This window comes from Alosa sapidissima, chromosome 12 (assembly GCF_018492685.1).
Source record: "Alosa sapidissima isolate fAloSap1 chromosome 12, fAloSap1.pri, whole genome shotgun sequence".
NCBI lineage: Eukaryota > Metazoa > Chordata > Actinopteri > Clupeiformes > Clupeidae > Alosa > Alosa sapidissima.
The window spans coordinates 30,142,955-30,164,679 of NC_055968.1; the positions used below are offsets into that span (position 1 = coordinate 30,142,955).

General features: G+C 42.0%; 1 protein-coding gene and 1 long non-coding RNA gene across 3 annotated transcripts; one reads left to right on the top strand and one right to left on the bottom strand.

The window, feature by feature from the left end:
* Positions 1–1,889: 1,889 nt before the first annotated feature.
* LOC121678165 (protein-glutamine gamma-glutamyltransferase K-like) lies at positions 1,890–16,295 on the top strand. The gene is made up of 14 exons (XM_042057447.1): positions 1,890–2,052; positions 5,030–5,296; positions 5,568–5,759; positions 8,538–8,789; positions 9,193–9,311; positions 9,446–9,553; positions 9,759–9,936; positions 10,101–10,239; positions 10,795–10,987; positions 12,279–12,432; positions 13,341–13,625; positions 13,842–14,002; positions 15,174–15,310; positions 15,446–16,295. Coding segments are annotated over exons 1-14 (2,331 nt in total). The 5' UTR covers positions 1,890–2,051; the 3' UTR covers positions 15,591–16,295.
* A 980-nt stretch (positions 16,296–17,275) lies between these two features.
* LOC121678166 lies at positions 17,276–20,552 on the bottom strand. Of its 2 annotated transcripts, none has more exons than XR_006021177.1 (3): positions 20,312–20,552; positions 19,702–20,033; positions 17,276–18,329 (listed from the first exon to the last, which is right to left on the bottom strand). It is a non-coding gene; the product is annotated as an uncharacterized LOC121678166 (long non-coding RNA). The 2 variants fall into 2 exon arrangements; XR_006021176.1 differs by having other exon boundaries at positions 17,281–18,131.
* Positions 20,553–21,725: the final 1,173 nt, after the last annotated feature.

Genomic DNA, 21,725 nt, shown 5'->3' on the forward strand with positions numbered 1-21,725 from the left:
TTATTCCACTTTATTACATGACTCTACTTATGGAGTTGTTTGGATTTTTTATGTGTGGATTACCTGAGTTATTACTAATGCCTGGTGAAAATGTTGTGCCCCCTGTATTCCACTTTTCACGGGCCCTCTCCTCCATTGGGGCCCTATACTTCCCACTTTCCCCCCCAGTACGACGCCCTTTAATCTGCTGAACCTTCTGCTCGTTTCCAAATATTAAAAAAACTCTCTGCAACTCAATATTGGCCTGCCTGCCTCAGCTGCCTGTGAGGGGCTTTTCAGTTGTGCTGGATTACTGTTCACTGCAAAGCGACCCAAGGATGAGTGCAACTAACTTTGAAAATCAACTACTGCTCAAACTTAAAGGAGAACTCCGGTGATTTTTCACATAGATCTCCATTTCTCAATGTCCTTTTCAGGCAAGTACCTCCGCTCGGCGGCCATATTGCAACACTTTTTGGGCACTTATCGTGCATCTATTCCAGCAGAAATGCGTGTGCGTAAGGCTTCACGACACCAATCTTGCTCCAGCAGCGAGATCACAACAGATGATTGCCACGATGTCTTCACAGCACACCACATGATTGGCTCAATGTATTTTACAACACACCACATGATTGGCTCAATGTATTCACATGTCGACGTTTTGTCGCGGAAGGGTTGTAATATGTGTAGACATATGATGTGTAGACAACTGCCATATTGGCGTTACCGTTACAAACTAACCCCATGCATTACTATGGAGGATTTTTTGAGTGCTGTATCTCCTCATTAGAAAGTCTTTGGTAAAACTGGTTGTTCTGGTCCCCCCCCCCCCAAAAAAAAAAAAGTAACTAAGTAACTTTTACTTAAAGTACATTTTAGATTAACTACTTTTTACTTTTACTTGAGTACATTTTCAGATCGGTATTTTAACTTGTACTTGAGTAATATTTTATCAAGGTATTGGTACTTTTACTTGAGTACAATATTTTCGTACTTTTTCCACCTCTGCTTGTAAGGTATTACTTTTACTAATTAGAATGGTATTTCAGTGCACTTAACTTCTAACTTTTGAGAGTTGATCAAAACAGTTCTCTTTTGGATATATAATAACAATGAGATATTCTGTAGCCTACTGATTATCAGTTTGTCGCATGTTTAGACCTTGTATGTGTGTTGCACAACACATGTTGCACTTGGCGATCACAATGGGGATTGATATGGTAGTGGATGATGGTCATAGAAGAAGTGAAGGAGCAGTACCCCCCAATTATGGTGGGGTAATTCGCACTCTGAATAAGCATCAATAACCCCTTTACTGTGCCGTCCTAAAGAATGGATAACAGATTTTAAAGCCTATATATTTTTATTTTTTTCATGTGAATTCTGAAAATAGAACACAGCACTGCAAAGCGTTACACGGACCAGGATGTCCTAACTGTGTTTCTAGGCAGGAAGCAGAAAGAAAATTTGAATGTCAACTAAGTGATGTGAATATCTACAAAGTACTAAGCCTAACTTAGTTTGTGTTGCTATCTAAATTGCCATGTAGCCTAGGCCTATCAGACTAAGCGTGTTTTTAGATTTTGTTTTTTCTCAGATAATTTATCTACCTTGCCAACAGCTTCCCCCAACGAACATTGACTTACATGTTGACACCATTTATCTTCAAAAGATAAATGTCTTGGTTTGATTTATAGCAGAACCCTGTCATGAGAGTCACTAAACGCGCTCTCGCGTTCTCCTTCAGGCGCATTTCTTAAGTCAGACGTTTCCTCTGTAAAACATGTGTGAGAATTGTTGCACGGCAGGTGGGATGGGAGGAAGACGTGGGTGTATGTAGTAGGGCGTATGACGTAGCATACTGGCCATGCGGACCTGGCAGCTGAACATTATAAAAAGCTTCTCCGAGTTAAACAGGGCAGAGAGTGAAGTCCGCGAATCCAACGGGAGAAGTCCAAGACGACGGAAGAGAGAAGAGAGACTAGACTAAACACCTCGCCGTAGCTGAACAAGTGCTGAACATTGCCTTTAGAGTTTAAAACAACTTCAACAACTCATTACTACATTCAAGTAAGAAAAACATCCATGATATCTAGCACTCATAACTATTGATAATCGTTTGACATTTACAGTAGCCTATGATTTAATATTTTTCACACTGTTCACTTAGTCTTACCATGACAATGCTTTCATTTCTAAACAGATATTTTAAATGTAATAGGCTAATGGTAAATGTGTCATTAATTGTGTGACTGATAACAGCCTGATTGTGTAGGAATAGTTATGGACAGACCTGAAGTATTGCATACGTTTTTAGATTGATATCCATCCTATCCAGTGCGGAATATGATCTATGCAAGTCCGGAGAATACTTTGACTAGCATTTCATTTATTTAGATACTTCAACGTATCAGTACTTCAACGTAAACTATGGTATTTTTTTTAGTTTGTTTCGTTACTATTACTGTTGTAATTGTAAATGTTTCTTTTTTATGTTGACCATGCATAAATGAAACAGCAGACAAGACAATAGTTGCCTATGTATGTATTTAAATTGGGCGTTGATTTAAAATGACTTTAAAGTGGGTGGAAGAGCCTTCTGAGTGGGATCTGTTGCCATAATTGTCACAGTTTTATAGGTATGACCACAGTTCTGAGTTAAACAAGGTGTAGTAATGTGTGGTTTAATTACACAGTATTGTGAAATGTATGTGGGTATGCAATTATAATGGATTAGTGAGAGTGCCCAGTCACCCATGGTCGTTTGGGGTGCGAATTTGCTTGGAAAAAAAAAAATAACTTCAGATCCATTGCTTTTATCACACACACACACACACACACACACAAACCAAGTGATTTTGAGGACGAGCTGGACGTAGTCGTGCCCAAACCCAAAGAGAAACGGTGGGGGGGGGGTAGAAGCCATGATCTAGATGGTAAATTACCAGGAACCCCCACACACACACACCCTCCCCAAACACACACACACACACACACAATCTCAGTCTTCCAAGTCAGAGGGTGTGGCACAGATGATTTGGTACATAATATAAGCAGGACCCCTGTCGTCATGGGGACAGCTAAACCTAGAAAACACAAGGAAGAGACAGGGGGAGATATAGACGGCTGCACCAACATGTCAGTGTGCACATTTCAGACGCTAGGACAAGGAATACTGTGTCAACTTTGCATTTTCATATCAAATCAATATGGTCAAAATAGAAATCAGGGTAGTGTGTGCACATGTGAAAGTGTTTGGCATAAGAGCCTGGATTGAGTTTGAGTCATGGAAGTATGGCAGTATGGTGCCACACTGCATTTCCAGGTCGTTTAGGAGACTCAGATTTGTTTCATAGCTGAGTCACCCCATGCCACTATCCTCTGAACTCTCAAATCCTGGGAAGGGCTTTCCGACCACTTTCCAGACTCTTCAAATACTCCACCCTGAGGTTTTCATTACCCGAAATCAGCCCTCGCTAGGGACTTGCCGTTTACAGACCAACAGCATGACCTTTTGCATTTTTCTTTTTGGTTCTGTTCCGGTTTTGTCCCGTTTTTGTTCTGTATTTTGTTTACACCAGCCGGTAAGGATTGGGTGAATGTCAAGACGTAAAAAATAAAATAATGTCATCACATCACAATGTAAATGGACACCCTCTGCCCTGCGTCAGGCTGTCTTATGTAAGAGCTGCTTACTTGGCAAGTGTGATGGATGCCAGGCATTTTAGCTGTTTCCTTACTGGTACAGGGGTTATTGATAGTGTGTTTGAAGGCATGGTGTGTGGGCCTGGCCATGTCTGACGCGGGTAGAGGAGCTGTAGCCTAGAGAAACACATGGGCATACCACCCCCACCCCCACCCCCCCAAACTGGCTGTGTGTGTGTGTGTGTGTGTGTGTGTGTGTACTGTTTGTGTGCGTGTGTGGTTGCATGCATGTGCTTAGATAATATCCATACCCATGGTATGTAAATACTACGCTATTTTGATAATACAGCTATTTTGATGTCACAGTCTGAGTGTCTGTGCGTGGGGGTCTGACATGAGGTGCTGTAAGGTGATCCTGGGGTCACTCTGGCTGGAGTCTCATGATTTATGCCTGCTGCCCACAGTTAGTCTTCTCCAGATGCCCTCCTATGTAAAGCTCTTGATGTTCATATATACCATTCATATATTTCCCATTACATGTCCCAAAAGAGCTTTTAGACTCTCCTCAAAGGTAATGGTGAATATGCTTTCTTAGTGATCCATGGCAGTCATCATCTGCAGTGATATGCGGAAAATGCAGTTCCTGAGATCTTGTTCTCCAGCCAGGTTATTAGTCTAGTCTCTCAGATAAGGGTAGTTGAAAGAATGTTGTCCCCAATGCTTGTGCTAACACTGACCCATAACAACCTCCTGTTGTTGCAGTGTGGGTTCATTGTTTCTGCTTATGAATGCTGTGAACATTCCTCTGTGTGTCTTCACCGTCTTTATCACTGTCATCCTCTATATTGTTGTTTTGTTATTTCACTAGGCTCGTTGCTTTCTCTCTCTCTCTACTTGCCCTGTGTTTATCTGGTGTTTATTATGACATGGGTTTATGGGTTATTATGCCTCCATTGATGTGCATGTCTGAGACCTGAGGCCTCTGGGTGTGAGTGTGGCCTGTTGCCAAACAGAGACAGCAGAGGAGAGGCAGGAATACATTGCAAGTGTGGGAAAAAAAATGTTCTCCCTTCTTCCACAAAGAGGATTATTACTGAGAGTGTCTATTAATATGGAAATGGCCTCTCATGGCCTTTCAGGGCAAGTTTGATTCAGAATTTACTGAGGAATGTTGTGGAAAGAACACAGACACCATCAGTGATTGTTAGTACTTCTTTGAAGTCTGGTGAGCCCTAGCTTAATACTTGCTGTGCAAATCTAACCGCATGGTCAAAATACCTCCGTGCCATGACATCTGTGACACTGCCAATGATGGACAGGGACAGGTGGCTCTCATATACAGACAGGAAGTGATCATCAATTTATATCTCACTCATTCACTCACTCTGTTCTTCTGCTCCAGTGGAAAGGTTGTCCATAAGGAATCGCTCCGCTGTCGGCCGTTTCCCAGAGGTCACTCTCAGCTGGGAAGATGAGCCGGACAAGGAGGGGCTGGTGAAGGAGGAGGAGGAGAAGCAAGAGGGGGCGTGTCGACGATGGTTCCGGAAAGCGTGCCCCTGCTGTTGCCGCAAATCGAGTGATTCTGACGACGAGCCGGACGTAGTCGTGCCCAAACCCACAGAGAATGGTGGGGGGGAGAAACCTTCAGTAGGAGGACAAGAACTAGATGGTAAATAACAAGGAACCAGCCCCCCGTCACACACAAACACACACACACACAAACACACTGTTGTAGTGCAAATTGGGGATGGGGGCTACATATTTATAACAACCACTTTCGACAGTGTGATTACCTGATGATACAGAAGGGATATACAGAATTAGCGTTGTAGTTGTTTTGTAACTGTCACTGTTTTATAATGAATGAGGTTGTCTATTCAGTTTCTATGAGGTCTAATTTTCATTTTTCTGTTTTTCTTTGTTCCCTGTGTGTGTCATAGTACTTTTACTTTCAGTAAGCTCTGTAGACCTCCTCAAGTCAAAGACAGGGCAAAATCGCAGAGAACATCATACAGATAGTTTCCATGGCAATGACCTCATCATCCGTCGAGGACAGTCCTTCTTGATGTGGATTGAATTCTCACGACCCTACGACCCCAATACAGACAAGCTGCACTTGGAGTTAAAGACAGGTAAGTGTGTGTGTGCATACATTTCACCAAAATACCTGACTTCATTCTCCTCTCCTCATTCCATATCTAGCAGACTCTTCTATACTTTTCCCTTTTTTCTATGACCTTGTCTGGCCCTTGGTGTTAAAACTGATGGTCATTTTGATACCATAGATTTAATAGAGACCCAGTCAGACCAATAGTATGAAAAATCAGGAACAGAGTTAATTTACAATGATGCACATCAAGGAAGACTAGACAAGGAAATAGTTAGGGTTTAAGTATCCTTCCAGGCTGACGGGAGATGGCGTTGGTCATCCCATCTCACGTGGACTACACTGAATCAGACTCTGATTAGTGGCAACCTGGCAATCCGGAGCAGATAGCTTATCTTTAAATACAGTCACACACAGATATACACAGGGACAGTACAGATATCATACAGTCATTACATAGAATCATACTTTTAGTATCAAAGTGACCTACTAATGAGAAATGCAGAACATTAAACCACATATTGGAATATTGGACATAATGTTCTAATCCACTTTCTCTCACACCCAACAGTCATGATCCTTCACATAATATTAGAACCTCTTCTTACAGCATATAAAACTTAATAGCTTCTGAGTAGTGCAACCTTTTTTACTTGTGTGTGTGTGTGTGTGTGTGTGTATGTGTGTGTCATACCACATGATGTTTTTCCCCCTCTTCTCCATGGCAACAGTAAGAGTGGTCACGAGTAATCTCTCGTGTCCCAAAACCGTCTGATCTCCAGACTGTCCTTAATGCTCTCCTTTTACTGCTAATTCATTCCCACATTCAGCCACCATACCAGAACACTCCCTCCTTATACCTCTCCCTCTATGTCCTCCCAATGGTGTGCCATGAGGCCGATCTCACTCGCTATTTACTGTAGAACAGTTCTCAACTGGTGTGCCACGAGGCCAATCTCACTCGCTATTTACTGTAGAACAGTTCTCAACTGGTGTGCCATGAGGCCGATCTCACTCGCCATTTACTGTAGAACGGTTCTCAACTGGTGTGCCATGAGGCCGATCTCACTCGCCATTTACTGTAGAACGGTTCTCAACTGGTGTGCCATGAGGCCGATCTCACTCGCCATTTACTTTAGAACGGTTCTCAACTGGTGTGCCATGAGGCCGATCTCACTCGCCATTTACTTTAGAACGGTGAATACCTCTGTTGATATAGACCTACAGTAGAGGGAATATACAGGACCACAAAATATGACATTTATTACATATACTGTACATAATATACATTCATGTTATGTCCCATTAGGCATCACATGACGGATACAAATGAGTACTACCATGTTTTTGTTGAAATCCATTCATCTGGATTTTATCTGAAATATAGTGTACCCTGGGTATCTTGATGTACTCAGTTGGTGGTGAGACTCCGTCCATGTTTACTTAGCCGACCACAGCAATTCACAGAACTTCGAGGTTTTGGAATAGAGCCAGTAGAAATAATTCCTGAATACATGTAAGGCTGCCATGAAATTAGTCATTCATTGACATCACAGGAAATGACATAACCCAGGAGAAATGACAGAACAATAGCCTTACCTCTGAGGTTGGCATGGTAATGGCGGTGGCGCCACGACCCATTGAATAACAAATCATTTTATAAGTATGGTGTAATATTTTCGTATTTGCTATTTTGATAGTGAACCTGTTTGTCATCTGCACCTAGTGAAATGGAAAAGAGGAGTGGGGCGAGTTTTGAAACAAATATTCTGCTCTTTAAAATACACCCAGGCATTCAAATCTGTTTTTGGTTTTGGGCCAGTGCTCATTAAGGTAACTTGTAGACCTTGGAGGACTATCCAAATGAGAATGTGTTACTCTTACAGGCTGGCTGCATCAGGCAAGTAACTAACGCGCTCCATTCGTGGAATGTCTGCTGCAACAATAACCTTCCACTATGGAATGGAAGTGGCTACACCAGACATGAGCATACATTCAAAAATATTAGACCAGTCTTCTGAATCTATTTTTATGCTCGGAACGGAAAGGAATGCTTCAGTTGCACAACCGTTGTAGCCTGGCTGTTATGCTGCTGCTGTTGTGTAATGCCCTTCAATCTTATTTAAAATGTCCTTGTACTGTTCGCTCGATCAAATGTGTTTGCCTAGTATGTGATCACAAGTGTGTGTAACGTTTATCTAAGGAACGGCACACATTCTGCTATAGTAATGGGTCATGACCTGGGGATGTAAGCTTTCTGCTGTGATATGTGAATCTAACGGTACATACCAAGAGTGTGTAGTTTGAGCCAACATTGAAGATTCTTTGTGCAGACCTGCATTGATTTGTTTTTGCCAAATCAGCAATGGAAAAAGCCTTTTTCGAGAGTGAGCGTGTGAGAGAGGGGAAGAGCGTTGGGCAGGCATGAACATGCCTGCTTTGATTTTTTTTTTGTGAACAAATGGGTTTTGGAACTGGCAGCTTACCAGATCATCAGTGATAGTTTGTCTTAGCAATCATGTTGTGGTTTTCAGAGGTGCGGTTTGGCTTTCATTCTGGAAAAGAAAATCTGGGGGCAAACATTTACGTCTGCTGGAAGCTATGACATCAGTAGTAGGGTGTGTGTAACTAGGCTGTATGTGCGTTGTGATCTTGTGGACAAATGTGTCTACATCCCTCACAATTGTAATGTCTGTGGACTGTGGGTGTTAATTTAAATCACGAATGTATATAATTATTCACTATAAATATAATATTTCCTCAGTAAATATATAATTCTGTGTGTGTGTGTGTGTGTGTACAGGTAATCTGCCCACTGTGTCCAAGGGCACTCACGTTATCATCCCTCTGGTGGAGGAGCTGGAGGATGACCGCTGGGAGTGCAAGGTTATCGAGAAGGACGGCAACCGCGTCAAACTGTCCGTCAACTCTTTACCGTCCGCCGCCATCGGCCAATACGAGCTCACCGTGGTGACCTACAGCCCCAAAGGCGAGGCCATGTCAACACACGACTCTGCCAATGACATCTACATCCTGTTCAACCCCTGGAATGAAGGTGCATGAAAGACAGACAGACAGAAGCGACAGACATGATGTATGCTGTGAAAAACAAAGATTTGCTGATTCAATTGAAGTCCAGTCTGGCTGCTTTGACTGACTTAAGTTATCCCTAATGTAGTGTCCAAATTTTTACACATAAACACACATTCACATAACCCAACTCAGTCAAAGGAACAAGATGACTTGACTAGGTCAAGCTGACTGTTGAGTGTAGGAGATGCAATTGATTCCCAACTCAGTCAGAAAAGACACATAATGGTGGTTGCGAGTTAGCGCACTGGAGCCAATTATAGAGAGAGAATAAAGATGACCTCTCCTATTCTTTGGCCAAGTAACTTCCTGAAGTGTTTAGAAGGGGTCAATAGCTGACCTAACCAAATGTGTATCTGGCCTTTCAGATGATGCTGTGTACATGGACAATGAGGATGAGAGGAAGGAGTACGTGTTGAATGACGTGGGGAGGATTTACTACGGGACGGAGAGCCAGATCGGGGCCAGGACGTGGAACTTTGGGCAGGTGAGAGAACCTGAAGATGAGAATCGGAACATTCACCTCAACGGATTCAGGCCTAATGTTTACGATCACGTATTGCATGATACTGCTTACTGATATTCTCTTTCTCTCTCTCTCTCTCTCTCTCTCTCTCTCAGTTTGGTGAAGGGATGCTGGCAGCCTGCCTGTACGTTCTGGAGAAGAGTGGAGTCCCTGCCTCTGGATTGGGAGACCCAGTGAATGTCGTCCGAGTGGTTTCTGCTATGGTAAGACTCTGCTTCATTTAAACCACAAATCTAGACTGACTAAATTGACTAAATACAATCACTGTTATCAAAAACTCAGCTGAATCACTGACACCATACATCACTTTTCTAACAACCAAATAAATTAAAATAAAGGAATTACAGAAATAATTGCAAAATGAGAATTTCTCTGAACTGTTGTCCTATCCCCTTTGTGCGGGTACAGATTAACTCACCGAATGACGGGGGTGTTCTGGAAGGGAACTGGTCAGGGAGCTACGTGGGTGGGACGTCTCCGACAGCGTGGAGTGGCAGTGTGGACATCCTGAAGCAGTACCACAGCTCCAAAGGAACTCCGGTCCGCTATGGCCAGTGCTGGGTCTTCTCTGGGATCACCACCACAGGTGTGTGTGTGTGTGTGTGTGTGTGTGTTCTTTTTGGGATTTCATTGTCCTAGTTTTTTGTAGACACTGAGCCATGACACAGTAACATGGTTTATGATGTGTTAAGTGTGCCGTGCGCTTGTTTGTTTTGCTTGCTTATTTATGTGTTTGTTTCCCTCGTCCAGTGTTGAGATGTTTCGGAATCCCCACCCGCAGCGTCACCAACTACAACTCTGCCCACGACACAGACATCTCCTTGACAACAGATGTCTACTTTGACGAGAACTTTGAACCCCTGGACAGTCTCAACGCTGACTCTGTGTGGTTAGTTAACACTCAAACCTCTGACATCACTGCATCTCTGACCCCATTCATTCCATACTGTGTGGTCTCACACAAACCCAAATGAGGGTGATGATTTAGTTCTCCCCCACCTCCAGTCTGACTCTCTGTAGTTAACTTTTATTGACATGACGAGAGTCCTTGTGTTGTCAGAGCATGTAAAGACATGAATATAGATAGATTCATACAGATAGAGATACAGAGATAGGTAGATTCATAAATCACAATAACAACACATCATCATCATCACCATCATCAATAGTAGCATACCATCATCAAAACAGCAATCATCAAAAAAGTAAATTAAATGAAATAAAAAATAATGATTGTTTCTTGCCTTTCTGTCTTTTTATGTAATTTATGTCTTATTAGGCAGTTACACTTTGGTGCTTGGATGTGTATGGTACCTTGACAGCTACCACATGCTATGTCTTGTGGGTGAAAGTAATTTTTTGTTTATGTATGTGGACTATATGTGTATATGTTATCCTGTGGGATAATTAAAGTATATCTATCTATCTATCTATCTATCTTTAGGAACTTCCACGTGTGGAACGACTGCTGGATGGCTCGTACGGACCTGCCCTCTGGGATGGGCGGATGGCAGGTGGTGGACTCCACCCCTCAGGAGACCAGCCAGGGGCTTTTCCGCTGTGGCCCAGCCTCGGTCAACGCCGTGCGGGACGGGCAGGTCTTCCTCAAGCATGACGCACCCTTCGTCTTTGCAGAGGTCAGCCACCCCTCCATTCCCCCATCACTCCCTTCCTTTAGATCAGCCAGGGATTTCTCTCTCCTCTCCAGACAACTTAGGCGGGGATCACATTAGCCAGCGGCAAGCGGCAGGTTTCCTTTTCTTCTCTATGGTTCAGCAGCGGAACGGTGGCAATGCTGGCTTAACGCTAGCGCTGAACAAGCTGAGCGTTGAACTTGGTTCAACTTTCAAAGTGCAACGCGAGCGTATTCAATTGACAAACCGTTTGTGTTGCTTAGGAATGAGATAAAACTTATTATGGTCTGAGCCTTGCGTTACGTTTGCTGCTGCCGCTTGACGCTTGTGATCCCCGCCTTATTGTCTCATCTGGTTTCCGACCAGACTCTTGTTTCTCTCTCTCTCTCTCTCTCTCTCTCTCTCTTTTCTCTCCACTCTTTCCACAATTAAAAGTGAAGATTTAAAGGAGAATTCCGGTGTGATATTGACCTAAAGTGTATTGAAACATGATACCGAGTGTGAACGTATGTCTCATAGCCCATCTCGGCTTGTCCCCTGCACTCCAAAATATGGCGCTAGTTAGCCGATGCTACCAATAGCTTTTTCAATAGTGGTGCTTCGGCATCGGGCTAGCCATGCAAATAAATCACTGTTTTACACCCATTTACGAGGCTCAATGTATCTCCACACTTCATTGGTAGACTTCCGAGGGCCCTGACATTTAAAACGAGACATTGAGAACTTTGAAAAAGCACTGGTAGTTTACTTACAAGACGATTTATACAGACAGTATCTTCACGAAGTTTAGCGTTTGCAGCCATCTTGAATTTAGTCACGATAAGTCAAGCAACGAGTGAACAGGTATGATAAGGGATCAGATTCCAAAAATAATTCAGTGGAAATGCATGGATTCCAGTTGCTGCTACTGGAAGAAACTGGAATCCATGCATTTGACTATTGAAAAAGCTGTTGGTAGCATCGGCTAACTAGCGCCAGATTTTGGAGTGCAGGGGACAAGCCGAGATGGGCTATGAGACATACGTTCACACTCGGTATCATGTTTCAATACACTTTAGATCAATATCACACCGGAATTCGTAGGAGAGAAAATAAATGGCTTAATGGCTGACTGTGGCTAACAGGAAATTATATTTTTTGGCCTAAAATAATGGCTGATGTTGGTTAATTAGAAATCATAATTTTATGTCTGACATATTGACTGACTTATTATCACCAAGAATATTTTTTTACTTTGATTTTTTAACTTACTGGGGTCCGCAGTGTGATAACTGGATGTGATGATGTGTTGTAGGTGAACAGTGATAAGATCTACTGGCAGAGAAATGTGGACGGCACCTTCACTCAGATCCACTCGGAGAAGAACGCCATCGGCCACTTCATCAGCACCAAGGCAGTGGGCTCAGACGAGCGTGCCGACATCACACACCTCTACAAACACCCTGAAGGTGAGACCCTTAACACGTACACACATACACACACACAGAGAGACTAGTAGCCTGCACACTCTTTTATGGCTCATTTCTTACCTTTAATGTGCCACTCCATTACTTTTAGACCCCCTTCTACTCCTCTGTGGTTGCAGTGAAGTAGCGGCAGCATCCTAGCCTGACAATTGGTCAGCCTGGGTTCGGTTTCTTAACACCCCGTTGCTTGAGTCCATGTTGCTTTAGATTGTTTGCTAAATATTAGTCAGCTTTCGCTTTTACTGTTCATAGTGACAGAACATGTGCTCTTCAGCAAGCATACTTTCTGTCATAAATATTTTTTTCCTGGGGCTATGGTAGGTCTATGCATGAATGACCATGCAGTGGTGCAAACAATGATCACATGCTTTGGCGAATGATCAGGCGAAAAGCATCACATGCTCACTGGCTCATCTGTAGTTCTATTGATCGGATCACTGCTCTGAGTATTGGGTCCAGAGCGTCTGTTTGTTGATTATGCATTGCTCAGTCACCTCATGCAACTTGAGTCTTTCTCAGACTCAGTTGAACTGTTTCTGTTGGCACAGGAACATCCATTTGGTGCAGTGCTGTGGTAGTCATGAAAAATAAATAGTTCTTTAGTTCTTCTTATTACATGGCTCTTCAGAGTGCTGTAGAAAGTTCCATTCACATGAATGGGCCTTCCCAACGTTCTGAGGGCTGTTAAATCTATATAATCACCGCTGCAAAGTATATAATGACAGCTGCGTTTCGGGGTTCTGTTCGCCCTGTCGGGACTTATTTTCCGATAATTACCGACGGACAACACATTATCCCTTACTTACAGTAATAGTTCTTCTTTCTCCTCGTCTTGATTCCGTCCTCATGTCCTCATGTCCTCCCGTTCTCCCGTTGTCTTCACCTAACAGGCACAGCAGAGGAGCGCAAAGCTGTGGAGACGGCCTCTCGGTATGGCTCCAAGCCCGAGGTCTACTCCTCGACCGCCATCGAGGATGTTGACATTCAGGTCACCATGGACGGAGAAGGCCCTCGGATGGGCGCTGACGCCGAGCTGTCGATCATCCTACGTAACTCCAGCAGCCAGGCGCGAACTTTGACCCTGCACAGCCAGGTGTACGTCATGTACTACACCGGCGTGGTCCGTGCCACCGTGAAGAAGGACCAGACCCCTGTGGAATTGGCACCAGCAGAAGGTCAGCATGACCTTGTGTGCTGTTCACACTTTGCCATTTTTAGACAGATAATAATAATAATACGTTTATTTTATATAGCGCCTTTCTCAAACCCAAGGTCACTTTACATAGTAGAAGGGAAAACACAACAACAAACAAACAAAGGGACAATTATTTTTTTGTTTTTCATTATCGGTAATATGATATTAAAGTCTTTTAATCTCCTCTGGTTTGCAGTCCAGACACTGGAATGGGTCCTTCCATACCAGGTTTACCAGGACCAGCTGGTGGACCAGGCAGCACTGATGCTGATGCTGTCCGGGCAGGTCCAAGAGACCGGCCAGGTGCTGGCCACTCAGTTCAACTTCCGCCTGCGCACCCCAGACCTCACCATCACAGTAAGCTCACCTGTCTCTGCACACACACTAGGAGTTAGTGATTTCTCTTGTTGTTCTGGTTGTGTAACTGCGGACCCTGTACCTCTCTCATAAAAAAAGAGTAACACAATGGGCCCTAACATGACATTCTAAAGCGCATCGTCACTCATCAAAAGCTTATTCAAATTTAGTAGGATGTCCAGTCCACATTGGGAGGGGTTTCGTTATCAAACGTCGAGCGCATGGCGCAACAAGGTGTTCCTAGGTTTTTTAATCAGTCATATGGGTGTGTTTGGGGCGTAACATCATTTAAACCAATGAGAATGACATCTGTCTTTCCCTTTAACGGCGCAAAGCGCGATATGTCAAATAAATGCATCAGTATTTTGGCATTCAACGGCGCATTTGAAGGAGGCTGATTGCGAGATCGTATGGAATAGTCATTCCACTAAACCATGCTTTACTAAAACCTAGCATAGCCTTTACGCATTTGCACTCGTCTATTATTTAGACTCATTGGCAAAGTGAAACTAACTTCACCAAGGTGTCAGTCAACGACAAGACTGTTATATGCAGTTACTTTCACTATTGACTGACAATGTGTTACCATCGAAAACATAGGCTGAAAAAAGCAACACTTACACAAATATTGCTCAAATGACTGAACAAAACAACATTTATCCTGCAGAGGAGTTGCTTATATCTCGTGACAGTGCGTCTTCAGCTGTGCTCCATACGTGTCTCTCGCCTCTCCCCTAATCGCTTTTAACCGTCATTACCAATTTGCAAATGATGGTGAATAACTACTCATCATGAGATGTACAGTATTTCGTAATATCTTTATTCTAATTATGTTTCCCATTCTAATCGTGCAATTTGTAATGTTTTGCATGGACGTGCGCTGGTGTGCGTTCATGAATGATAGAAGGATGGTGCGTGCACCTGCCAATATGACTGTTGACAATGCGCTCTTAAAATAACATATAAACAATTCGCTATAGACTTCTGACCAGGTGTACAATAGCGATTTTTAGACAATGTGCCAGGCCCCTCCCTAGGTTAATTGCCACACCCCTGGGCGCATTGTTTAAAAAATAAACGTGCAAAATACCGACTTAAACTTTGCGCGGGTGGAAAACGCCAGTGTGCAAAATACAGCCCAATATCTTGTCTTTGCACTTCCTCCCCCCAGCCTATAGGGGATGCTGTTGTGGGAAAGCAGATGACAGCCAAGATCACTTTCACCAACCCACTGCCCATGACACTGAAGAATGTCATCATTAGAGTGGAGGGTCTGGGCCTGCAAAGCATACACAAGATCACTGTTGGGTAAGCACACACACACACACATATACTTGTGCATCATATTGAACCTATTTGACAGATGAGTCCTAATTGAGTCTCTCTCCCTCTCTCTTTCTCTCTCTCTCTCTCTCTCTCTCTCTCTCTCTCTCTCTCTCTCAGTGATGTGGTAGGCCGTGGCGTGATGACCCTAACAGAGCGGTTTATCCCAACGCTTGCTGGCCCCCGGAAACTGGTAGCATCTCTGGACTGCAGGCAGCTCACACAGGTGCATGGTGTTGCTGACGTTGTGGTGAAGGAGATTTAAGGGTCAACCCCAAGAGGACAATCTCAGATTTGTGTGACTCCACAGACCAGGGTGGCAACGGTCCAAAGGGTTGTACAGACCAATCAGGACCTCCCCTCCAAAATGACAGCAAGTATTCCCCTGAAGACCAAGAGAAATGAACATCTCTTGAATGCTTGAATTTGAAGTTGAAAGCATGTACAATAATGTAATAGATGTCTCTAGTTTTACATGATACTTTCAGTTTTGTATGTCAATGTTTATTTATTTTTTCACTATATTGTATTAATATAATTGGTTTATTTATAATTAGTTCCACTGTGTCAATATATTTATTTGATTTAATTACAGTGGAACAGAGAAATATGTCTATTTCCTCTTGATTTTAGTCAATTGGTTTGGAAGATTTTGTTATTTAAACAGAACTAGGGGAAGATGAAGAACTCAGTATTATGAAGTCGGAAAAGTTAGACTTGTATCTCTCTTTCACTTAAGCCATTTTCTTTATTTTTTATGTGGTATATTTCACCAACTATCCAGAATACATGAAATTATATATCACAATTGCGCAATTGTGCTATATTGCATGTTTGTATGCAATATTGAATTTATGTAACATATTTATTGTTGTTTTTTACCTACTGTTTGTACAATTTTATACTTTGATAATTGAGCACTTTGAAATGAATCAGTATGCTATATGAATAAAATTCCCTTGTCTTTATAAACACATGTGGCACTGTAATAAACGTAATACTTCTTTATTACAATATTAAAACGAAATTGCTCACATTATATTTAATGTATATTGCTTCTTGCCCAATGGTATAAAGGAGTTATTTCCTTTTCATATTTTCTCTCTTGTGAGACGATTACTTTAGGCAAGATGTTACAGTACGATGGGTAAGGTTTGGTAAGGTTACCAAAGCTCTACACTGTTTTCACTAGCTTTGTTCTTACATAATGTGTGCTAAGACGTTATAGTAAGGAGGATGACAAGAACAATGGAAGTGAGGCCTTGACAGTCTTCTTGTCATAGAGGACAGACAGGACAGACGAGTTCCCAAGACAACCGTGTAGCGAGCTGTGAGGTGATTGGATGAAACTGATTAGTCTGATTAGACTTCTGGTTATGTTGGAAAACACCACATGTTGCACACTAAACTATTTTATTGACCATAAACTTTGACCTTGTCCTGTCTAGAATGAAGTACTCAGAAAAGGAAGGGTATAGCCAAGACCAAGAAAAGCAACACCAAAGGAATTATGTCAATGGCAGACTTTGACTAAAACCTTTAGGAAAATGTCTTTAATCCAGACTGCAGATCATTTTGTGAGCCCTCCAATATTTTTACCGATCCCGAGTTTAAGAACCACTGCTTTAAGTCATAGCATCTTCAATCATTAAAAAGAGTAAGGGCCCTATCATGACAGTCTAAAGCGCATGGTCACCAGTCAAAAGCTTATTCAAATTTAGTAAGATGTCCAGTCCACATTGGGAGTGTTTTCGTTGAAAACTTTGTACTGAGTCATTTGTATGTCAGTGTTTAAGTGACCCCTAGAGGAGTATGGCAGTACTACTACATGTGACACATACTTTAAAGCCCTTTTATTGGGCCCCCTTAAGTCTTGGACTGTTTTAAGAAGTACTCAGTAAATAAAAAACATGTTCAAGGAAACATGAAGAGCATCAATAAAGAGACTCCAAAGATATGTATCCATCCATTGCTAAACTTTCAGGTCATTTCCATTGTTTTTATTTTCAGACGTTACTGTATTACAGACACTCAAAAAAACACATACACATCAGCTGTGACACACAAACATATGCATCAGAACTATGCAATAATAAGAATAAATGTATATCTATTTAGGCTTGGACAAACACATAGTTTTAGTCACGTATTGACACAGGAGAAGATTATTTGCATGTGAGTAATCCAAGCTAGATTGCAAAATTATTAGGACTGCCCACATCATTCAGATTCAGACTATTACTTTTCTCTTAGCTCTGTCCTAACCTTTATTCTCAGAGCCTCAGAGTCACTACTGCTAAGGTTCTACAGCCATAATTAATGACTTTCAGTGATCTGGAGCAAAACCCTCTTGTTAGACATTAAAGTAAGTTGATTAGTTTCTGAGAAGTATTTTTAAACGTGTTTAACATAGGCTTTAACTGACACGATTCTAATGATTAAACAATACCTCTGCAATACGTACCCATTCATTTTTTCCTCACACCTGTAATTGTATTTCATATGTAGGAGCAAAAATATGCAATACCTTAGACTACATTACAGTATGTCCACACCACAATTGAAATCAACCTGAGGAAAAGATAATCACGTGTTGTATGTATGTTGCTGATGACCAGAGGCATTTCTCTTTCAAGCTTTTCCGTGTTGTAAGGAGGATCACCAGGCTTTGTGGCTGAGAGCAGGTGAAGCCTTACAGCTCATCAGCTACTCTCATCTTTCTCTCCACCTTCTTAAAAATGCCATCTTCATTCTCCCGCCATTGTAGATGAGCATCATCTGGAAGTCTTTGTTCCTTCAATTATGCCTTAATCTAAAATGACAGACGAAAGGGAAAAAAAATGTAATATCAAAAGAAGCATGTCTGTTGCACAGGACAAAATGAGCTCACTCTAATTGGAGATGAAACAAACCTGTTCCAACAACGCCTTGTTCACATTAGGATCGTTCAAGTCCACACCATCTTTAGCCTCCATTACCAATCTACCGAACTGCCTTTTTTCAGCTGTCATAATAGTCTGGGTGCCATATTGGACAGATCTGGAAGATGCCAGCAAGGGATGCTCACTCCTCCTCAACTGTGGCTGTGTGGTTGCCTGTATGGGCAACTGTAAGTGCCACCGAGCTGGACTTTGCTGTACCACATTGTGCAAGTGTGAGGGAGGCTGTATTAATAATGATGATGAGTGAAACCAAAAATCTTTGAATAAATACATGATGTTTAAGCAAAGTCCTTTTAGGCAAGTCCCTCCACTCGGCGGCCATATTGCAACGCCTTTTGGGCACTTATCGGGCATCCATTTCGGCAGAAATGCGCGTGTGCAAGGCTTCACGACACCAATCTTGCTCCAGCGGTGAGATCACAACACATGATTGGCACGATGTCTTCACAACACACCACATTATTGGCTCAATGTATTCACAACACAGCACATGATTGGTTCAATGTATTCACATATCAACATTTTGCCGCGGAAGGGGTGTGATTTGCGTAGACAACTGCCATATTGCCGTTACAAACTAAGCTCATGCATTTCTATGGAGGATTTTTTGAGTGCTGTGTCTCCTCATTAGAAAGTCTATGGTTTAAGTATGAATTGTTTTTTTGTGTTATTTGACTAAAATATAATATTGATCCTTAACATGGTGAAAAGCCTATACTGTAACTTTTCACTGTGGCATAATTCTGAATTTGTGTTTATTTAAGGCCTCAACAATGGTCCTTTTGGTCACAACATGTGATATTTGACACTATAGTGATAATGACCTGTCCAATCAACAAAGAAAAGCATACCTTGGAGGTAAAATATGGGTCTAGGGACCTGAGTAATATTTCAATGTGACTTTTTCAGATATTTTCAGAGATATTGACAGTTTATGAGCTAAATATGACTATGATACTAGATTTAAATGTACTTAAAATAAGAACATATCAAAATTGGATTCCTTGTATCAAACAAAGTAGAGAAAATACATTATACAACAATTTAAGACTAAAGGAAGCTGAGATATAACCTTTTCTCTTTTCGGCGGGGGCCATTTTGGATTTTATGGATAACTGCCACTAGGGGGGCCACCCCAACTTGTATCCATGGATTTTTGAAAACCTTAGGCCTATACCTAACACCCTGCCAAAAATCAAAAACTTGTCTAGAAGTGCCCAATCTTCATGATTTTTCACATATTCCTTCAGCTATAACACATAATACATAGATAGATAGATAGATAGATAGATAGATACACACACACAAATATATATTTACTGAATGTATAATATATATTTACTGAATGTATAATATATATTTACTGAATGTATAATATATATTATACATCATATACATCAGGCCTATCATGATTTATAAGGTTAATGATCTTACAATACTGGCAGACAAAAGGATTTGTCACACTGCACAGGCGTCTATACCACCGTCCACCTTCTGTTCCGCACCGCTGCACAGTCTTGACCAGTACCGGACATCTGTCTCTGCTGCCCAGTACCGGAACGATGATCTCCTTTGCCCTACCCACTCCCAGGAGTCCTTGAAGAGGCCAATCCAAACAGGGTGTCCTTCAGTAACATTCCAGACCAGCTCCTCATCTTCTTGACTTTCAATGCTCGCCAGATCCATGTAGTGCTCCCTGCAGTAGCTTTGAGCAGCAATCCATGTCTTTGTTTCCCTGATCATCACATACTTGGGAGAACTATTCTCTGTGAAGGGTAAAAATGGCGAGTCTGTTCAGGCTATGCTTACAGTACGTAATGTAGGCTACTGCTTCAGAGCTGGAAGCTAGACTAACAACACACTGCAATTAGAGCAACAGAAAGTCATTGCAAGACAAAAAATGTCTTTCACTTCAGTAAAGACTTTTACAATGTCAATAAAGTTAACAGTTATTGATTGTGCATGTGTGCATTTATGAGCAATGTGTGTGTGTGTGTGTGTGTGTGTGTGTGTGTGTGTGTATTGAGTATTTATATGTGCCTACCAACATAGCACAGGAACCACCAAGGACTTGGATTGGCTGCCCCCTTCAGGCCAATCCAGACATCGCCACGGTACTTGGGCTCGACGCTCTGTTGAAGTCTGCTCATCTCCTCCACACTCCCGGGAGTGGCCAGGTCAGAGTACTTCTTTCTGCAGTAACTCCGAGCATCCTCCCAGCTCCTTGGCTCATTCACAAAGACGAGTGACTCTGAGGGAGAGGGTAGCCCACGCACAGCTGGCAACACAAACAAATAATCACAAAGCACACATACAGTATATAAACACCTCATGGTACAGAGTATACAAAGACAGGGAATATGAAATGTAATCACCACACACACACACACACACACACACACACGTGTACAAACACACACACACACACACACACACACACACGCGTACAAACACACACACACGCGTACAAACACACACACACACCCAAACCTGAGAGGATGAGTAAGAGACACCTGTTCACAGCCATGTCTGTTCTCTGTGTAAGACTTGTGCACAGTAGCCTATGTGGACATTTTTATGCTCACTTTATTTGGATGCGCAAATAGTTTTTTTTTCTCAAACAAACCTGTTGTGATATGCTTCCAGCTCCCAAGATCCTTGGTCAATGGGATGGTAGAAATACAAGTTACATGGGCCATGGCTCATTACAGTTTTTCTCGATCGTTTTGATACCTGTGTCAACTCTGACATCACATTCTCAAAACAGTTACAGTAACACCCGTGTCTGAACAAAAGCACTCTGGACAAAATGACACATTTTGCTTGCAAAAGGCTCGTTACTCTCTCAAAACACTTAAAACATGCAGCAAAAGCAAATCTTGCCTTCAAACACTACAACTTGTTGCCAATTCTAAAACACTCTTTAATCAATCATTACACACTCGACAACAAAATGCAAAATCTAGTTCTCAAAATGAGCATTTTTGCTATGTCTGTTCCATTACTTTCTCATTTTTCTGGTATCAAAATGTACTGAATAAAAAATAATGTATTCATTCCTCCCAAGATGTTACTGTCATTGACATGTAAGACATACAGTAAACACCTAGCAAGATACAGTAAATTTCATTGAACTACAACTTGTCATTTTTCCTCGAAATAGACCTACAGTAAACACCTTTTGTACTGTTTTCTCAACCAAATAAGCAATACAGTACTTTGTCTAAATGTGCATTAGATCCATACTTGCAAATAGCAACACAGAAGAGACATCTCTTATGTATAATGAATGATTGCTGATTGAAGAATTGTGCAAAGGAGTTTCACACAGGTGTATCAGAGATTCAGACTTATGGTATGCAAGGAATCTGTAGGGCAATTCCATGCAAAGGTCATCCTTACCATGGAAAAAAAAGTTGTGCATACGCAAATAGAACTGTTGTTAAAATCTTCATTTA